We start from the raw sequence: 19,898 nt of genomic DNA, 5'->3' as shown, positions 1-19,898 counted from the left end.
TTGTCTTTTTTTTTTTTTTTTAATATTTATTTATTTAATGTATATGAGTGCTCTACCTGCGTGTATACCTGCAGTCCGAAGAGGGCCTCAGATCCCTACATAGATGGTTGTGAGCCACCATGTGATTGCTGGGAATTGAACTCAGAACCTTTGGAAGAGCAGCCAGTGCTCTTAACCCCTGAGCCATCTCTCCACCAGAATCCTTATCTATTAAACAGAAATGAGCACATTGGAATTGACTTCACACCTCTGACTTCCAGCTCAGCGGACCGGGAAGAACCCACCTCCACCCCCACCCCAAAGACAGAGGCACCCAGGTCAATGCGCGTGCTCCGGACTCGGGACGGTGGGCGCATGCGCAAGCCTTTTTACTTAGGCGTGCGCCTGCGCGCAGCTGGGGTCCAGTCCGCCCGCGGAGTCAGGAGGGCACGCGGGGCTTAGGGCGGCGCGGTAGGCGGCGCACCATGCCGGGGATGGTGCTGTTTGGCCGGCGCTGGGCCCTAGCCAGCGACGACCTAGTGTTCCCCGGGTTCTTTGAGCTGTTCCTACGTGTGTTGTGGTAAGTGAGGCCGCCGCGCAGACGAGGAGGGCGCGCTGTCGCTGAAGAAGGCGACCAAAGTCGCGTCTCCTGGGTGCTTTACCCAGCAGCCTCGCCCCCCAGCACCGCTCAGCCTGCACCTTAGCACTTTAGAAGGTGCAGTCTCTGTGTGTGCATTTGACAGGTGTCCCGGACCTTCCGTGCCACAGGGCACGAGCGCTAGGGCGCGGCGCCGATGCCCTGGAGCATCAGAAAGCCGTAGCCTCCAGGTCTCTCCTTCTTAGAGAACTTTGGAATCACTGGCTTCCCGTCTTTTTGCTGGGCAGGTAGCAAAGTACCTGTCTCTGCAGAACAAAAATGTGGGAAGTTACAAGTACGGAGCAGTTCACAAAAAAACAAAAAACAGTATAATAGGGTGGTTTTGAAAAACGGAGCTACGCTCAGAGGGAAACGCCGCTTGTGCGTGACAGCTCCTGGCCTGCCTGGCAACGAGGTATAGCGTTCTTAGGGAAAACATTCTCAAGAGGGCAAGGAATTGGAGCACCAAAAAACTCTTTCTAGAAACTCTCCTTCTCGGGGCAGGGTTTTGCCTTTATCTCCTGACACGGGGCCCTGGCGTTTGCAGGCCTGACAGAAGTTGTTATATCTAAGTTGGGACGGAGGGTGTAACTCATTTTGACAGAGTGCTCACCTAGCATGCAGAAGGCCTCTAGTGACACGTTTGAGAATTCTGGGATTTGGGTTTCTTTTTAAATACACAGATATAGTATAGGAACGTGCTTTTGTTTTTAATCCCACATGTAGGGATATGCTTACTTGGTTTGAATTACAGTTGGCTACAATATGTGTTAATCGAATGTTGCTGGACCACACAATACAAATCCTATAAATAATTCAGCAGTTACTTTGTTTGTTGCTGACATGATTGTAAGGAGTGATGGATACTTTCCCCAAAGACTAGCTCACTTATGCTTTGGTTTTCAACAGTCTGCTACATCTCTTGCTTGCCTCAAACTCCACTCTGCAGTGTGGGGATAACCTTGAACTTCTCAGCCTCCTGCCTCTACCTCCCCAGGGCTGGGATTACGGCTGTGCACGCTTAGTTTATATAGCATTGGGGATCGAACCTAAGGGCTCCTGTGTGCCAGGTGAGCATTCTGCTGACCCAGCTTCCTCTCCAGCCCCGTTTAGTTTTGAAGTGGGGGCTCCTCATGCATCTTAGGGTGGCCTCGAACTCATATATAGCCCAGGCTCGGGCTGGCCTCTAATAGATGCTCTTTCTGCCTCTCGTGTGCAGGGATTACAGGCAAGCCCGGGTACATGGCTTCCACCAGATATAGAATAAAGACAGAAAGCCACCCCTGTGTCAACCATCTGGCTCCGGGTAGCCTTTTTAGTGACAAAGTTATATTCCACGTCGGACCTTAACCTTGTTCTGGGGAACAGAACTCCCCTTTCGTCTTCATAGCAAGTTTTATGAAGCCACTTTCCCTCCTTGTCTGCAGGTGGTTTGCCAGCCTGATCCTGTACCTCATGCACAGAAGGAAGCTGGACTGTCCTGGAGGAGTCCTGCTCAGCACTTACTTGATCGTGCTCCTCGTTCTCCTGGCAGTTATTGTGTGTACCGTGCTGGCCATCGTGTATGTCAGCATGAGAGGTAAAGAGAGCCGTGTTTGCTGTGGGAACCCAGCTTTGATCTTAACAGCCGTCCTGCAACACCATTTGCGTACTGTACAGCTCGCCCACTTAGAGTGTATTCAGTGGTGGTTTTTTTTCCTTCTAAAACGTGTGTGTGTGTGTGTGTGTGTGTGTCAGTAGGGATTGAATCCAAGGCCTCATGCATATGAGGCAGATTTCTTCCAACAGAGCCAGAGCCCCAGGTCTCTTCTTTGTGAGTGAAGCCTTGCACTATTGCTTGTGACTGGCATAGGGATACGTGCAGGGATTTCAGGCATGCACCGTCAGATCCAGCATGGGGCCTTGGCAAGAAATAAAGGAAGAACCCTGGATCGGTAGAAAAATAGACAAAGAGCCTAAACAGTAAAGGAAGAGGTTTTTTTGTTTGTTTTGTTTTGTTTTGTTTTGTTTTTTGGTAAAAATTTCAGCCTCAACCATGCACAGAAAATATTAAAATATGCATTTCATTGCATTGTGAAGGTGGAATGAATGAACAGCCTGGTCTGTAGGTGGGGATCAGGCAAACCTTTGGAGAGGCCAGTGTGATAACCTGCATGCATTAATCGGTGTATATTTGCGCACACACACAGGAGGGCTTGTGATCTTCCCTGTAGTATGGTTTGTGGCAAGAAAAACCAAATGATTCTTTTTCAGAGTCATAGGTATTTGTGGTGTAGTTGGGAACAGTTTTGCTTTTGTTGTAGTGTTTTCTTTGCTTTTTCAGGATATTACTGTGTAGCCCAGGCTGGCCCAAAATGCACAGGGATTTTTTTTTTTTTCCTCTCTCAGCTTCCCCAGCTAGGGCTAGGATCACAGGTTTGTACCCCACATTCATCCCTGTAGTTGATTTAAGAACTCCCCCATGAAACCCTACTTTTGCTGCTATATGGGGTGGGGGTCAGAGTGGGTGGTCTGCATTCAAGGCCACTGTGTTTTAGCAGAACTTTTTCCATATGAGGCCTGTTATCTGCCATATCTGGGTAGGGCCCTTTATCTCTCAGTTTGTGGGTTAAGGGCTCATAGCTCAACAACTTCTTCTTTTTCTCCTTTTCCTCCTCCTCCTTCTATTTTGAGACAGGGTTTCTCTGTGTAGCCTTGGCTGTCCTGGATTCACTTTGTAGACCAGGCTGGCCTCGAACTCACAGGATCCACCTGCCTCTGCCTCCCAAGTGCTGAGATTAAAGGCGTGCGCCACCACGCACGGCGTCATAGCTTAACTTCTGTGTCAGGGAAGATGGCTGCAGTGGCTAAGGTGTCTGTCATTCATAAATCTGTGGCATAGACTTTCTCTTGCTTGCTCTTATGAATGTCGTACCTGATGAGGGACCTTAGGTCACTTTAGGAAGTCTTTGTTGATGACAGCCCAATGCAGCGGTGTCTCTGAAGGTTAGGGTCATCAAATTAGGATTGAGGAAAAAAATAAATATGGAAATAAGTGGGTTTTTTTTTTTTTAAGCCAGGCATGGTGGTGCATACCTTTAGTCCCAGCACTCCAGAGGTAGAGGCAGGCAGACCTCTGTGAGTTCAAACTCAGCATGGTCTACATAGTGAAACCGTGTCTTTAAAAAAAAAAAAAATGTTTTTCTAAGGTCTGAACCAGATGAGGCCTCAAGGAGAGGGACTCATGAGGTCCCCTCCTCTAGCTCAGGGACAGTTCATGGGTGCTGAGGGGAGGGGGAGGGTCATTTTTCTTCAGTGATGTAGCCACTGGTCAGTTGCCCATGTTCCAGGGAATAACTCCCTACCCATACTCAGGCACCCTGAATTACAAACAAGCAAAATAAAAGAAAGGATATGAAAGTAGGAGGGGACTTCTCAGGAAGAGGGGGTTCCTGAGGGAGTGGGAGGGCCAGGGAGGGGTCACAGCCAAAATGTACCGTGTACATTACATGAAATTACCAAGGAATTTAAAACAGTGTTTTTTTTCTAGGTAGATGCAGCTTTTTTCAGTATCTCATTGATTCTCTGAAACTTAATTAGACATACCCCATCTGCATTCCTTGTCAAAGCTTCTGGGTGCAGAGTTGCAATCACAGATGCTGCCAGTGTGTTAGAATGTGTCCTGTTACATAGAACCCTACCTGCAGTGGAGGTCTGTCGCTGGTTTGCTCGGTCTTGGCCACTGTTACAGAGTAACAGGCTCCTCTTGTTCCTCAGTCTGAGGGTACTGTATTATCAGTTAGGCAGGGGAGAGGCACTCACTGCCTGCCAAGCCTGGTGACCCAGGTTTGGTCCCACATGGTGAAGGAGGGGACTAGCTCCTGCAAGTCTCCCCTGACCTCTTGTTTTGTGCCATGTCACACATGTGCTCATACACAATAAATAAATGTAAAAAAAAAAATTTTTTTTTTTTTTTTTTTTTTTTTTTGGTTTTTCGAGACAGGGTTTCTCTGTATAGCCTTGGCTCTCCTGGACTTGCTTTGTAGGCCAGGCTGGCCTCAAATTTACAGAGATCCACCTGCCTCCGCCTCCTGAGTGCTGGGATTACAGGTATGCGCCACCACACCAAGCTCTGTAAATAAATTAAAAATTAATTACCATATAAATGCCTTCCAGGAGGCTTGATAGTGCCTAATTAAAAAAAAAATTTTTTTTTTAATCCTTTTTGTTCATTTGAAGTAGGGTCTCTCCACGGAACCCCAGTTGGCATGAGACTTGCTAGGTAGTCCATGGCACCCTTGAATTTACAGAGATCTTCCAAGTGCTGGGATTCCCACACAGCAGACACATACACACAGTTAAAAATTAAAAATGAATTTTTAGTGCTGGATACGTGGAGGGCAGAGGTCAAGATCAACTATCTTCAATCCCTCCCCACCTTATGTTTTGAGACCCTGTCTCAGTGAACCTACCCCTCATTAATTCAGCCAGGCTGGTTGACCAGTTGGCTCCATCGATCCACCCAGCAGCTACTCCCATCACAGTTGCAGACACACCCCAGCCCTCTCTCTCAGCCTCCTTGTGGGTGCTAGGCATCTGAACTCAGGTCCTCATCCTTTTACGACAGGCACATCATCAGCTGAGCCATCTCTCTAGCCCCTCCCGGTAGCCAGAGAACAGCTCCGCATCTTACAACATGCTTCCCCCTCCCCCACCCCTCCTCCCCCCAGGCCCCCCCCCGCAAGACATGGTCTCTCTGTGTGTAGCCTTGGTTGGTCTGGACTCTCTTTGTAGACCAGGCCGGCCTTGAACTCACAGAGATCCTCCTGCCTCTGCCTCCCGAGTGCTGGGATTAAAGGCGTGCGCCACCACGCCCGGCTCAGCTCCACATCTTAGGAGACTCGTGAGCAGTTGGTTCTTTTCTGTGTTTCAGGAACCATTTGTAACCCTGGACCTCGGAAGTCTATGCCTAAGCTGCTTTATATCCGCCTGGCGCTCTTCGTGCCAGAGATGGTCTGGGCTTCTCTGGGGGCCGCCTGGGTGGCAAAAGGAATCCAATGTGACAAGACAGTTGTGATTGGCATCATGGCTACCGTCATTGTCAGGTGAGGTGCTCCTCCTCCTCCTAGCTTCTCCCCAGGTACGTTTGTGGGCAGTACAGCACCATGATGTCGTGTGAACGTTTCTGACCTAGAGTAACTCATGAAGACTTAGATGGGTTTTGGTCTGTCAGAAACAACTCATCTTCCAGCTTCTGTCTGTGAGTGTTGACTTTCTCCTCAGTCCTCATTTTCTGCAAGTTCCCTCTTTCATAAGAGGGGCTAGAGAGACGGCTCAGCACTTAAGAGCTCTTATCAACTACTGTGAGAATGGAGTTCAGTTCCTAGCACCCATGTGAAAAACTAGGCCTCCCATGTACACCTTTAACCCCAGCTCCAAGGATGGTGGTGACAGGAGCATCACTGAGGTATACTGCCTCCCAGCCTAGCCTGGAAAACATGAGCTCCAGATTCAGTGAGAGAGAGAGACCTGCCTTAGAGGAAGACTTGGAAATTGATCAAGGAGAACACCTTCTGTCATGTACTTATATACTCAACAGCAACTCATGGAGACATAAAATAAGTAGATTGATTAATTCTTTAACAACAGTGCTTAAGAGCACTTGCTGCTCTTATGAAGAACCTGACTTTGGAGGCCAGGTGTGGTGGTGCATGCCTTTAATCCCAGCACTGGGGAGGCAGAGGCCGGTGGATTGCTGTGAGTTCAAGGCCAGCCTGGTCTACAGAGTGAGTCTAGGACAGTCAAGGCTACACAGAGAAACCCTGTCTCGAAAAATCAAAACAAACAAACAAAACACCTGACTTTGGTTTCCAGCACCCACATCAGAAGGCTGCAACTCCAGCTCCAGGGGATCTGGTGCCCTCTTCTGGTTTTCAAAAGCACCTACACTCATGGGCACATACACACACACATATACACACACACACTATAAAATAAATCTTACCAAAAAGAGAGAGAGAGAAAAACCAATGGCCAAAGGAAGGGTGGAGGCTGAAGGTGAGGTTAGAACTGGTGCCAGGGATTGAGACAGTGTATAATAGTCTAATAAGGCTTATAATAAGGTTTTTATATCTTTTGTAGTAAAGATTTTTGATATTTTTTAAACATTCATTTGCTCATTTGTGTGAGGAGGTGTGTTTATACACTGTGGCACATGTGGAGGTCAAAGGACAACTTGTGGGAGTCCGTTCTCCCCTTCAACCATGTGGGTCCCAGGTATTGAGGTTGGGTTACTGAGCTTGCACAGTAGATGCCCTTACCCACCAAGCCATCCCACTTCCCAAGATCTTAACACCAGTCTAGTTTTGTCCCTTTGTGTCACGAGTAAAGAAACGGAAGCTGGTGCTGGAGTTGCCATCCCTGAGGCCCACAGGCAGGGACAGCAGAATTTGCATCTTACCAGCAGGATTGTAGTGGAGAACACGCAGGGCCTTGTGCACCACGGGCAGTGTAGAAACAGTGAAGGCTGAGAGTGTGGTGCACAGCAGCATCAGGACCTCAGTTCAGATCCCCTCACTTTGGGTGCTGGATGTCAAGAGCCTGGCCAATCACTGGACTCTACGCTCAGTAAGAGCCCTGTCTTAGTAAGGTGGAGAGCAATCAAAGAACACCCCCTGATGTTGACCTCTGGCCTCTACACACACGTGCACGTTACGTACCCGCATGCGCACATATGTACACCGCACACTAATAGAAACAGTTAGATGGCGGAGCACCTCCCGGAGTGTTCCATAAAGTGGACATTCTTATTGTTTTACTACGAAGAACCCCAGAGCGCTGAGGAGTAGCTAGGTCATAGTCAGGGGGTCCTGGAGAACTAGTTCCAGTGACTTCTATGTCCAGGCTACAATGCTGCCTACCGCGCAAGTCCTCGGTTCCTTTGTGGGCTTTAATCTCTGGTCTTCGTGGGACTTGGGTTAGCTATAGATTCATGATGAAACTTTTTTCCTTATATTGTGTGTGTGTGTGTGTGTGTGTGTATGACATGGCACACGTTAGAAGTCAGAGGATAACTTGGAGATCAAATTCAGGTCCTCAGGCTTGGTCAAAAGCACTTTAACTCCTGAGCCATCTCACTGACCCTCATAAAGAACTTTCTAGAAGAAAATCGCTTGCCACAGTATGACCTCCCCTTCAGGAGTACAGAACCTGGGCTTAGCCTGTGTGTTCGTAGTGGGCTCAGGCCAGCAGCCCTTCTCGGTCAGCAAAGCTTTCCCATGCTTTACTTTTTGCAGTTGGATTGTCATTGCTGCCACCATGGTCACCATCCTCGTTGTCTTTGACCCGCTGGGTGGGAGAATGGCTCTGCGTCCCCAAGGCTTCCCCGATCACCTGGATGTTCCCAGCTCGAGCCAGTTATTGACCGGCTTGAAGACGGCTGCGAAGAGCTTGTGGGAGACTAGGGTGAGGTTGTGCTGCTGCTGCATGGGCCCGGATGACAACGCCAGAACCGCCTTCTCCAGCGCAGCCGACCTTTTCTCCACCTGCTTCTCCGTAAGCTGAAGGGCTCTGCCCTGGTCTCCTTCTGCTTCTGTAAATGTTCCTGTGGGGGGAGGAGGAGCACAGAGCCACTGTAAAATGGCCTTACGACCTGGACCCCCTTGGGTGCGGGGTTCGGGGGACGAGGGACAGCTCCTGGGAGGGGCTTGGCAGACCGACGTTGACTGCAAGGATGGCCAGGTTGTTTGTTTTGCTTTATTGAGACAGGGTCTCCTGTAACCCAGGCTGGCCTGAGACAGACTTGATAGCCAAGGGTGACCTTTAGTTTCTGATCCCCTTCATATGCCCCCTCAGTGCTGGGGTTACAGGTGTGCCCACCATGCCCAGTTTACTTGGTGCTAATGACAGAACCTGAGGCTTCGTGCATCTAGGCACGAGCTGTACTAGCTGAGCCTCATCCCGGTCCTCAGCTCCCTTCTCAAAGGCTAGTGTGTCCTTTTCACTAACGCTGGTCCATTACAGTCCAGCCAGCACATCGTTTTTTAAGGAACTAAAATCGCCTTAGGAAAGAGTCTGCCAGTTGTCTTTTTATATCTCCTGTCTGGCTCAGTCAGCAGAGAGACATGTATAAACAATGCCCTGCATCCAGGCACGCATCAGAAACGGAGTTCTCAGGCCAGCAAAATGTCCAGCAGGTAAAGGCACTTGATTGATGACCTGAGTTCAAGTCCCCAGGACCCACGTAAGTGAAAGGAGAGGACCAACCCCTGTAAGTTGTCCTCTGACTCTACATACACACATAAACATACCAAGACACGTAAAGAATAACGTAAAGAAATATTTCTCGCTACTCACCATGACTAGTGACTCAAGTACAAAGCGTGTCATGGTTGTAGGCGGAGCTGCTCCAGGACTTGGACACAACTCTTCTTTCCCCGCTGTCTGTCTGTCTGTCTGTGTCTATGTGTCTGTCTGTGTAATGATGTGTGGGAACTACTCTTATTCTTGGTATGGAAACCAAGTAAAAGAGAAGAGTCCTTTCGACGCCCTCGGTACTTTCTGCCTCTCTCTCTTGCATTTCTGGTTGTGAGCCTAGCTGTTAACGGCTGAGCCATCTCTCTAGCCCTCTCTCTTGCTTCTCTGTAGTGTCTGACTGACTTTGAACTGTTGAGAGCTAGTGTCAGTACGGTATACTGCAGTGGCCTTTATGTGGGGATCTAAGAAGTGTGCCTGTGTCCCCGACCCGCGGGTTCAGTTATTCGTGGAGTGGCGAGGAGGGTCGCGACCTGTGAATAAAGAATGGGCGAAAGAAAGTCACGAGCCCACGAAAACGTTGCTTATCGAGGGCCGTTTATTGTAAGGGGGTATCCAGATTTATAGTAAGCTTCTGAGAGGGCAGGGGTGGGAAGGAATGCAGTGGAAAGTTACAAAATCTTCTGGGCCAGGCCCAAGGACAGCAGGTGTGGAGTGGGGCGATTATACAGAAGTCTCAATACACCAAATGTTCTCTTTCTCAAGGTCAGGCTGGATCTTTGTGGTAGCCAGGCAGAATAATTATCTCAAGTATGCAGACAGCTGTGGCTTTCAGCCAGCAGGGCCTCTCAGCCACTGGGGCAGGTCAGGCAAGGTCCTATGGCTCCTGACATGCCTGAAAATCTTTCTTTCATTTTTACTTACTTATTTACTTGTTTATTTTGTTTATTTGTTTTTTTTGAGACAGGGTTTCTCTGTGTAGCCTTGGCTGTCCTGGACTCACTTTGTAGACCAGGCTGGCCTCGAACTCACAGCAATCTGCCTGTCTCTGCCTCCCGAGTGCTGGGATTAAAGGCGTGTGCCACCACGCCCGGATTACTTATTTATTTATAGTTTTTTTGAGACAGAGTTTCTCTGTGCAGCCCTGGCTGTCTTGGAACACTCCCTGTAGACCAGGCTGGCCTCGAACTCAGGGATCCACCTGCCTCTGCCTCCCGAGTGCTGGGAGTAAAGGTGTGTGGCACCACTGCCGGCCTTAAACTTCTTTTTACTTTTATTACTTGCATCTGTGTGAGTGTATGCTTAACAGGCACACAGGCTTAACAGGCACACAGGTGCCCGAGGAGGCAGAAAGGGATGTCAGGTCCCTTGGAGCTGAAGTTACAAGGAGCTGTGAGACTGCCTGATAGAGGCACTAGGAACTGAACCCCAATCCTCTGCAAGAGAAACAAGCACTCTTAACCACTGAGCCATCTTTCCAGGCATCCTCCTAAATCTTACAGAGCATTTCAACCCAGTCTCCCGGTATCTAGGAGAAGAGGTACCCAGTCACTACCATGTTTACTTGGGGGGGGGGTGCGGGGTCTCATTAGCTGGGAATGACCTGAATTCCTGGTCCTCCTGCTGTCGTGTCCTGAGTGCAGAGATTACAGGTGTGCTGTACAGGCAGGTTTTGTGCAGGGCGGGAGACAGAACCCAAGGGGCCATGCATCAAACACCCTCTTTGTCCGCCAGAGGCCCAGTGGACCATCTGTGATTTTTCCTGTGGGATAGAAGTGCCTGCTACTACTGGTGGGGAATTCTGCTTGGTTTCTTTTCTTCCCAATTACATCGGTTTTGTGTATGTGGATGGGTACATGGCATGTGTGGAGGTGAATGTTGGTTCTCTCCTTCACCCCAGGGTGTTCTGGGCATAAAACTTAGGTCCTCAGGCTTGGCAGCAAGTGCCTTTGACTGAGTCATTCATCTGTGGCCTCCTGACTCATCCTTCCTTCCTTTTTCTAAAAAAAAAAAAAAAAAAAAAAAAAAAAAAGATTTAATTTATTTATTATGTATAAAGCACTCTGCAGGCCAGAAGAGGGCATCAGATCACATTACAGATGGTTGTGAGCCGCCATGTGGTTGCTAGGACTTGAACTCAGGACCTCTGGAAGAGCAGCTAGTGCTCTTAACCTCTGAGCCATCTCTCCAGCCCCCTTCCTTCTTTTTTTTTTTTTTTTTTGACACAAAGACTCATTGTATAGCTCAGGCTGGCCCTGAACTTGCAATCCCCATGCCTCTGGGTCTTACAATTCTGGGCATTTGCCACCAGGCCCAGCTGGTGGAGGATTTCTGGCTTCCGTACTTGTCCACACGAGAAGTCTCACTAGTGTTTTACTGGTTTCTGATTTCTTTGCTGGCACAGTGTACCCCATAGTGTTCAACCTTGTGAATCCGCCACTGAGTATGGAGCAATGCAAGCATCACATCGGCCTAAGAAATGAGAATGCTGGGCATGGGGCACACCCAGACCTTTAATCTTTAATCCCAGCACTCCTATGGCACGATGGTCGCTCCCAGGCTAGCCAGCCTGGAGAACATAGTTCAGCAGCTGTAAAAAGAGAGGCCCTCTTCAAAGCAAGTTGGGAGGAGAGTGCCAACCCATAAGGGTTGTCCTTTTGCACACACACAATTTCTTTTTTCTTTTTTTCTTTTTCTTTCGTTCTTTTTTTTTTTTTTTTTTTGTTTTTCAAGACAAGGTTTCTCTGTGTAGCCTTGACTGTCCTGGATTCGCTTTGTAGACCAGACCGGCCTCGAACCCACAGCGATCCACCTGCCTTTGCCTCCCGAGTGCTGGGATTAAAGGCGTGCACCACGATGCTATTTATTTATTTTTCACACACAGTTTCTTTAAACAGAAATAGGTAAGTCACTTAAAATGAAATTTCAATAAAATGATCAAGTTAGTAGATTTGTCTGAGGACAAGGTACGCGAAAATACTAACATCTAGAAGAAATCCTACGAAGGAAAACGCTCTTTAAGGTATGTGGTTAAAAGTACTTCCTGTTCTTCCAGAGGACGTGCATTCAGTTACCACCATCCACACGTGCCTGTAACAAGCTAGGCAGTTGTGATGCACACCTTTAATCCCAGCATTTGGGAGGCAGAGGCAGAGGCAGGCAGAACTCTATGAGTTCGAGGCCAGCCTGGTCTACAGAGTGAGTTCCAGGACAGCCAGGGCTACACAGAGAGACCCTGTCTCAGAAAAAAGAAACAAGAAAAAAAAACATGTCTGGATTCCAGCTCCAGAGGCTCCACCACCACCTTCTAGCCTCTGAGGGCTCCCACACTTGTACACACGCATGCCATATACTTACACTTCTAGCCTCTGAGGGCTCCCACGCTTGCACACATGCATGCCGTATATTTACACTTCTAGTCTCTGAGGGCTCCCACGCTTGCACACACGCATGCCTTATACTTACAATTCTAGCCTCTGAGGGCTCCCACACTTGCACACATGCATGGCATATACTTACGCTTGGGAGGCGGAGGCAGGAGGATCTGGAATACTAGGTCATCTTTAACTACATAGTGAGCTGAAGGCCACCTAACCTGTGCGAGACTGCCTCACACAAACAAAAGGTCACAAACACCTCTTTCCGTGTAATGTGCCTCTGTACTTGCACATCTGCCTTTGAACTCTAGTCAACTGAATGCTGAGGGGTTTCCCCAGGCAGCGTGATGGGTTTTACAGCAAGCCATTGTGCTTTTCCTCCCAGGACACAGACCTGGTGCCCAGTGATATTGCAGCCGGCTTCACCCTTCTCTACCAGCAACAGGACAGCATCAGCAGCAGCCTGGAGCCACAGGAGGTCGTCACCCAACTTCCAGGGCGGCCTCAGGTAATGACAGAACCCACCTCTGCCGCCCATGCTTCTGTGTAGGTCTTCAGAGTCCTACGGCTAAAGGGCTAAGCTGGACACAGGGCACGCAGGAGGGTGAAGCAGAGAGCCGTAGCCCAGGATGATCTCGCTAGCCTTTGGGCTGAAGGCCAGCGTCCTCGCCCACTTCTATCTTGTTGTCCAGGTTGCACTGTAGGAAAGTCAGTGTTAGGTTCTGCCCTGGGGGTGGGGGGAGGCGAGTCACCCCAGAGTGTGTTTTCAATGTCGACTAGGAAGCGAAGCACTTCAAGCTTTGCCTGAGGGAGAATTTTGTGCCATAGGTCTTTATGCTTCCCAAAGAGAAAGTGGTGCCAGGCTTGGCAGTGCACACCTGCTGATCCAGCAGCAGTGGGGGTAGGGTGGGGGTGGGGGCAGTGGCAGGAGGATTGTGAGTCCCAGGCCACCCCAGGCTGCACAGTAGAGGGGACAAAACTAACACTTTTCTCTCTTTCTTCTTCCTTCCCTCTTTTCTGTCATCCCTTTTTGCATTGCTAGAGACCAGAGTCCTGTACATAACTAGGTAGACTGTACTACCACTGCCCCGTGGCCCCTGGCCCTCAAGAAAAATAACACAGGGAGAAAGCCATAGACTGTGTGCATCCGTCTGCATGGCGGCTGGCATTGACTGCACCCGTGTTGCTGGGGTAGAAAAGCTATGCAGTCCTCCAGGGATTATTACTGTGAGAAGATATGAGGTCAAAGGTAGCTGATGAGAAAAAGCATTTGTTTGGGACTTAAAAGTTCTGGCAGGCTAGAACCCATGACAGTCAGCAGCGGGCAGGCGGGCAGGCAGGCATTGTGGACCAGTGGGCAGGCAGGTAGCCATGGCAGGCAGGCAGACAGGCAGGTAGGTAGGCATAGTGGGCGGTGAGCAGGCAGGCATGGCAGGCATAGCGGGAGGGTAGGCAGGCAGGTAGGTAGGCATGGTGGGCTGGCAAGCAGGCAGACATGGCGCTGGAGTAGTAGCTGAGAGCTCGCATCTTAAGACACACCTATGAGGAAGAGCAAGCTCCTGGGAATAGTGTGAGCTTTTGAAACTTCAAAGCGCTGACCCAGTGACATAACCTCCAGGTGCTCACAGCACCCTGGTAGGAAGCCATGAAAGCCTCTAGGCAGGAAGTTCCTGCAGGAGTGAAAAAAACCCACCAGGCATCCCTCACACTGCTGGTGGAATCCATTGCTGACTGCTTAAAAACCAGCTTTTTGGAAGCTAGTGGACCTAAGAGTTTAAGGCCAGCTTGGTGTATATAGGATGTTCCAAGCCAGGTAGAGATAAGTACTGAGACTTTGTCTCAAAAAAATGAAAGTCCTAGGTATGGTAGCATATGCCTTTGGTCCCAGCACTCAGGAGGTAGAGGTGGTAGACTGAGTTCGAGACCAGCCTAGTCTACATAGCAAGTTCCAGAACAGGACAGCCAGAGGTACACAGACCCATTAAAACACACACACACACACACACACACAGAGTTTTTTTCCTACAAGAGGCTGGAAAGATGGCTTAGCTGTTTAAAAACTTGCCACACAGGTGGGAGGGCCAGAGTATGGGTCCCTGGGACCCATGGAAATGCTGGATGGGAGTACTGGCCTGTCTGAATTTCTAGCCTTGGAAGGTGAGGACAGGGGTGGGGTATCCTTGAGGCAAGCTGCCCAAGCCACTGAGCTCTGGGTTTGAGTCAAAGATCCTGCCACAGTGAAGAAGGCGGAACAGTGAAGATTCTGTGTGAACCGTGGCCTCCACATGCACATGGATGCACACACCAGGGCCTACACCCGTGTGAACACGCATGTGCCCAGGCACACCGCAATGCACATGGAGAGAAAAGGAGTCTTGAGATTCCAGGAGGAACGAAAAATCAGGAGGAGGCAGAAGCTGGAGCCCAGGTGTAAGGTCTTAGGGTGGCAGCGGGTAAAGTGCACACTTCTTTAGCATGGGGACCTGAGTTCAGAGTCCCAGAACTCAGTCAAAGCAGGACGTGCTGTCGAGCGCATCTGTAATCCCAAGGTCCTAGAGCAGGATGGAAGCTGGAGACAGGGCAGACACTTCTAGAGGCTGGAAGACCAGCTAGCTGGGGTATCCAGCAAACACTGTTTTTCCAACAAGGTAGAAGGCGGGGACAGGCCCCTGAGGCTCCCCCTGGAGTGCATGCACACAGCTCTTTGTTTTGTTGTCACAAAAGGGCTCTTTCCCTTCTCTCTCCCAGGAAGCGGACTTGGATGCGGAAGTTGAAAACTGCCAACACTTCATGAGGTTCGCAGCAGCTGCCTATGGATGGCCCCTCTACATCTACAGAAACCCATTCACAGGGCTGTGCAGTATTGGCGGCGACTGGTAGGTCAGCACGGTGTGGTCCTTTCATGGGACTTGTTTTTTCTCTAAAAGGAAAAAAATACTATACTTGAAAGCATACAGGAGTAGAACAGGCTAGGCGTGGTGGCGCACGCCTTTAATCCCAGCACTCGGGAGGCAGAGGCAGGTGGATCACTGTGAGTTCGAGGCCAGCCTGGTCTACAAAGTGAGTTCAGGACAGCCAGGGCTACATAGAGAAACCCTGTCTCGAAAAACCAAAAAATAAAAAAATAAAAAATAAAAAGAATAGAACAAAGAAATTATAAGTCATTTATCTAGAATCTATCTAGAGCTGTGACTCAATGTATCCTGAGTCCTCTAGTGTCTGTGCTTTACCTCTGATTATTTTTTCCTGAGACAAACTTACTACTTAGCCTTTGGCTGGCCTGAAAGAAACTTAATATGTAGTCCAGGCTGGCCTCGAACTTACCAAGATGACTGCTTCTGCCTCTCAAGTTCTGGCATTAAAGGTGTAGGCTGCCACACCTGGCACTTGCAACTTTTAAAAGAGCTATTTGTAATTGTATTTATTTATTTATTTATTTATTTTATGTGTATGTGTATGTGTGGGTGTGGATATGGAAAATAGAAGAGAGCATTTTCTCAAAACAAGGTTAGTTACATCTATGTCACATTAAAGAATGAAAAGAAAGGGTTGGGGATTTAGCTCAGTGGTAGAGCGCTTGCTCAGCAAGCACAAGGCCCTAGGTTCAGTCCTCAGCTCTGAGGGGAAAAAAAAAGACAAAAGTTTTGAGCCAGGCATGGTGGCACATGCCTTTAATCCCAGCACTCAGGAGGCAGAGGCAGGTGGATGGCTGTGAGTTTGAGGCCAGCCTGGTCTACAAGTGAGTCTAGGACAGCCAAGACTACACAGAGAAACCCTGTCTTGAAAAACCAAAAAAAAAAAAGAAAAGAAAACATTTCCCTTTGAATAGTTTGCCAGGAGTTAACCCAAATTTGAATTGTCCTCTCGCCTCCCTGTGTCTTCTCTCTGTCTGTAGCTGTAGTCTGTGGCCACTCTGTTGTGTGTCTGCTCTTTGTCTGTCTGTCCCTAACAAGGAGCTCTGCTTTATTTATTGAACAGCACAGAAAACATGGTGTAGGGAAGGAACAAGGCATACTTTTCTACAGAAATCTTAAGCTGAGCTTGTCAAGGGAAGAAGTCACTGACCCAGGACAGCACTCAAAACCACACACAGATGTTCCATCAACCTGTGCATGCGTGTCATTTCCAGCATTCACGTGAGAGTCATCGCTTAAGGTCACGCTCAGCCTGTTGGCTGTCTCAGCAGATGATTACCACAGCACACACACATACATACATACGTCATTCTGGGCCAGGGCATGGAAGTGTAAATAGTTTAAGAATGGAGTTGTGCAGGCTGGGTGGTGGTGGCACACGCCTTTAATTCCGGCACCCAGGAGACAGAGGCAAATAGATCGCTATGAGTTCAAGCCCAGCCCGGTCTACAAAGCGATTCCAGGACAGCTAAGGCTAACACAGAGAGACACTAGAGAGACCCTGTCTCGAAAAACCAAAACCAAACCAAAACCAAAACAAAAAAACAAAAGAGAACAGGCAGGTTAAATGTAAGCAGGCCAAGTACACATTAGGACAGCAGGTTGAGGGCATGGTTTTAAATGATCTCAGGACATATTAACTTGATTGCAAGGTCTGAAAAATGTTCAATGTCTAAAGATGAGGGATTTTCAGGAAAGTTATTATCACACACCATGTGGGTCCTGGGACTCAAACTCAGACCATCAGGCTTGGTGGTAGGTGTCTTCCCTGCTCCGCCATCTTGCCAGCACGTGCTTGCTTCTTTATCTGTTAACAGCCTGCCTGAAATTTCCTCATGACATTCATTGTAGTAAGATTATAAAAATTAGGAATTTTATCATTGATTATTAACTTGTAACTTGTGTTTGAATTCTTTCTGTTGTCCCAATCATATATAGATGAGAGTGGTGTATGTCACCAGAGGAGGAAGTCACTGTCCTGCTGTACGTCTCTCCACTTTATTGTCGTGGGATAGGGTCTCTCATTGAACCTGGAGCTAAGCTGGTGGTCAATAGCCCCAACCATCCTCCTGTGTCCACCCCATCACCTCACAGTGCAGGGTTACAGGCACACTCATGGCCACGCCTGGCATATTACATGCTTCCTGTGGATTTGAACTCTGGTCCTCTGCTTGTCCAGCAAGGGCTCTTTACCCACTAAACCACCTACCAGCCCCCCCTTTTTCCTGATAGAACTCAGGGCCTGGTGCATGCTAGGAAAGCTCCTAGCCTTAAACTGAGTCCTCGGCCACCAGGTCCAGCCGTGGCCTCCCTCTGTTCTTGCATAAGTCAATCATGACTCGAGTGGGTGGAAACTTGCTGTTTTCTCAAGTCACCGTTTCTTCCTCTGCACAGAACGTTTTTGTCTGCCCGCTCCTCGGTATCGGTTCCAACATGCGCTTCTTGCTTCATTCACAGCTGCCGTTCATTGCTGTTGTTTCTATAATTAGTATTTGGTGTCCACATGCCCCCACCTCACTGTGTGGGCTGCTTCCTGTGTCCTTCTGATAGGTCCCTGTCACTCTCTGAGCACGTCCCTAGTTACTTGGCACTTCTGAGACGGGCTCTCGTGCAGCCAAGGATAACCTTAAACTCCTAATCCTTCTGCCTCCACCCCCCAAGCGCTAGGATTACAGGGATGTGCCTCCACACATGGCCACATCTCTAATGGAAATTTTCTGAATTTCATTTATCATTAACATGTGCCTATGATGCGTGTGGGTGTATGCATGGCACAGCACACGCGTGTGGAGGTCAGATGACAGTGTTTGGGAGTTGGTTCTCCCTCTCACCACGGGTTCTAGGGATGTCCTCACACAGTCTCTCAGCAGGAGCCTTTACCCACTGAACCATCTTGGCTTTGATGGATGGGGTTGCAGCCTCAGCCTATGCTTGCCCTGGAGAGGCCTCTGCTGTTCACCCTGCAAGGTGAAAATGCTAATTAGACACCAGGGTCTAAGAGTTAGGTTCATCTGACCCTTCTGGGGTGCTGCAGCCTGCAGGACATTCTGATGGACAGAGTTTTACAATTCAAGGGGGGGGACCCCAAATTACATTTTTATTTATTTGTTCATTTGTTTGTGTGCATGTGTGAGTATGTGTGCATGGATGATGTCGAAGCAGAAGACAACTTTCAGGGATTTGTTCTCTCCTACCATGTAGAGCCGGTGCCAGAGATCACACTCTCTGGTCAGTAGGCTTGACACAGCAGGTCCTTTACCTGCTCAGCCAGTTCCAGGCCCCAGCCACAGAAGTTTTACATGACCTCTTCCATGTGGTGTTTCTGTCAATTTTCACCCTCCGCAAGCTCTCGAACCCAGCCGCAGGGTGGCTTCTCGTGTTTGTTCCCCACTGCTTCCCCTTCCGGCATCCCCATAGCTACCTCATTCCGGTAATGGGGCTGGAGAGATGGCTCAGTTGGTAAGGTGCTTCCTATTCAAGCATGAGGACTTGAGTTGAGCATCCACAAAGAAAAGCTTGTTCAGACTCCATCTGCTGCCCCACGGATTCCTGTCTCAAAGGAATTAGCACATAGCATCAGAGTTGGAAATCCCATGCCGTGCATGTGTGAGTACACACACACAGACACAATGAATGAGTGAGTGAGTGAATGGATGAATGAATGAGCGAATGAATGAATGAGTGAGTGAATGAATGTCCAGAATGCAGTAGCTTAATGAAAAAACATTTGCCCCGATTTTGTCTTAGATGAAAAACGGTTTTGTCTTAGGCAGCCCTCTCCTCCTGAGTTTTCTAGATAAATCCTCCAGTGGGGATGACTGTGCCCCGGTGAGAGCCTCAGACTGCCACGGTCACCTCCTTGCCTTTCCTTTAGTTGCAGAGTCACAGAGACAGAGTTGGATGCAGTTGAAGGTGACCAGCACAACTGCCACTTTGCCTCCATCCTGAAGACGACAGGGCTGCAGTACAGGGACTTCATTCACATAAGCTTTCACGACAAGGTATGGTCTCAAACAGGGTGCCTGTAGATGTCCTGCGAGGGCTAGTGGCCGTGCGTGTGTGCATACATGCCTGTGCGTGTGCGTGTGTGTGTACACATGCATCTGTACACGTGGGGCCTGGGGATTGAACTCAAGTTATCAGGCTTAGCAGTGAGTGTCTTGACTTACTGAGTCATCGGCCTAATTCCCAGCCTTCTTTTTACTTTTTATTTTCAAGATAATCTCACTAAGTTGCCCATGAGGTCCCGGAGCTTAGTCTGTGACCCAGGCTTGAAATCATTGTCCTTGGGCCTCAGCCTCAGCTTCTTAAATAGCTGGAATCAAACCACAGGGCCCGGAATGGATTATTCTTCATAGAACGCATGCATGCATGCAAGCATGCGCTCACGCACTCGCCCACCCTCTCACCCACCCACCAGCTTTAAGGTCTGGTCGGTCTTGCTCAGTGGCCCTCTAACCTTCTGTGATCTGCGGCCCTCAGAATCTCTTGGCAAAACTTTTAAGAAGACTTCCGCAGTTGGGTTGGTGAGATGGCTCAGTGGGTAAAGGTGTCTGCCTCCAAGCCTGAGGACCAGAGTTCAATCCCGGGGACCCACACAATAGGAGAGAACGTGCTCCCTCAAGTTGTCTTCTAATTTTTTCACACATGCCATGGCACACACACATACACATGCCCTCTGCACCTCACTCCTGAAGTTGTCAAGTGTGGTGGTGTACACCTGCAATCCCAGCACGTCGGAGGCTGAGGCAGGAGGCT

General features: G+C 49.1%; 1 protein-coding gene across 1 annotated transcript in view; it reads left to right on the top strand.

Moving 5' to 3' along the window:
• Positions 1 to 388: 388 nt before the first annotated feature.
• The window catches only part of Daglb (diacylglycerol lipase beta), a 38,071-nt gene continuing 18,561 nt past the window's right edge, over positions 389 to 19,898 (top strand). Inside the window, exons 1-7 of the mRNA XM_051161085.1 lie at positions 389 to 559; positions 2,044 to 2,195; positions 5,529 to 5,700; positions 7,891 to 8,149; positions 12,611 to 12,733; positions 14,974 to 15,101; positions 19,015 to 19,141. Coding sequence (XP_051017042.1) covers positions 465 to 559; positions 2,044 to 2,195; positions 5,529 to 5,700; positions 7,891 to 8,149; positions 12,611 to 12,733; positions 14,974 to 15,101; positions 19,015 to 19,141 — 1,056 coding nt within the window. The 5' untranslated portion in view covers positions 389 to 464. The remainder of the gene's footprint in view (positions 560 to 2,043; positions 2,196 to 5,528; positions 5,701 to 7,890; positions 8,150 to 12,610; positions 12,734 to 14,973; positions 15,102 to 19,014; positions 19,142 to 19,898) is intronic.

Source organism: Acomys russatus, chromosome 19 (assembly GCF_903995435.1).
Source record: "Acomys russatus chromosome 19, mAcoRus1.1, whole genome shotgun sequence".
NCBI lineage: Eukaryota > Metazoa > Chordata > Mammalia > Rodentia > Muridae > Acomys > Acomys russatus.
Note: the sequence above shows the minus strand (reverse complement) of the source record. Positions and strands in the feature narration are given on the sequence as shown.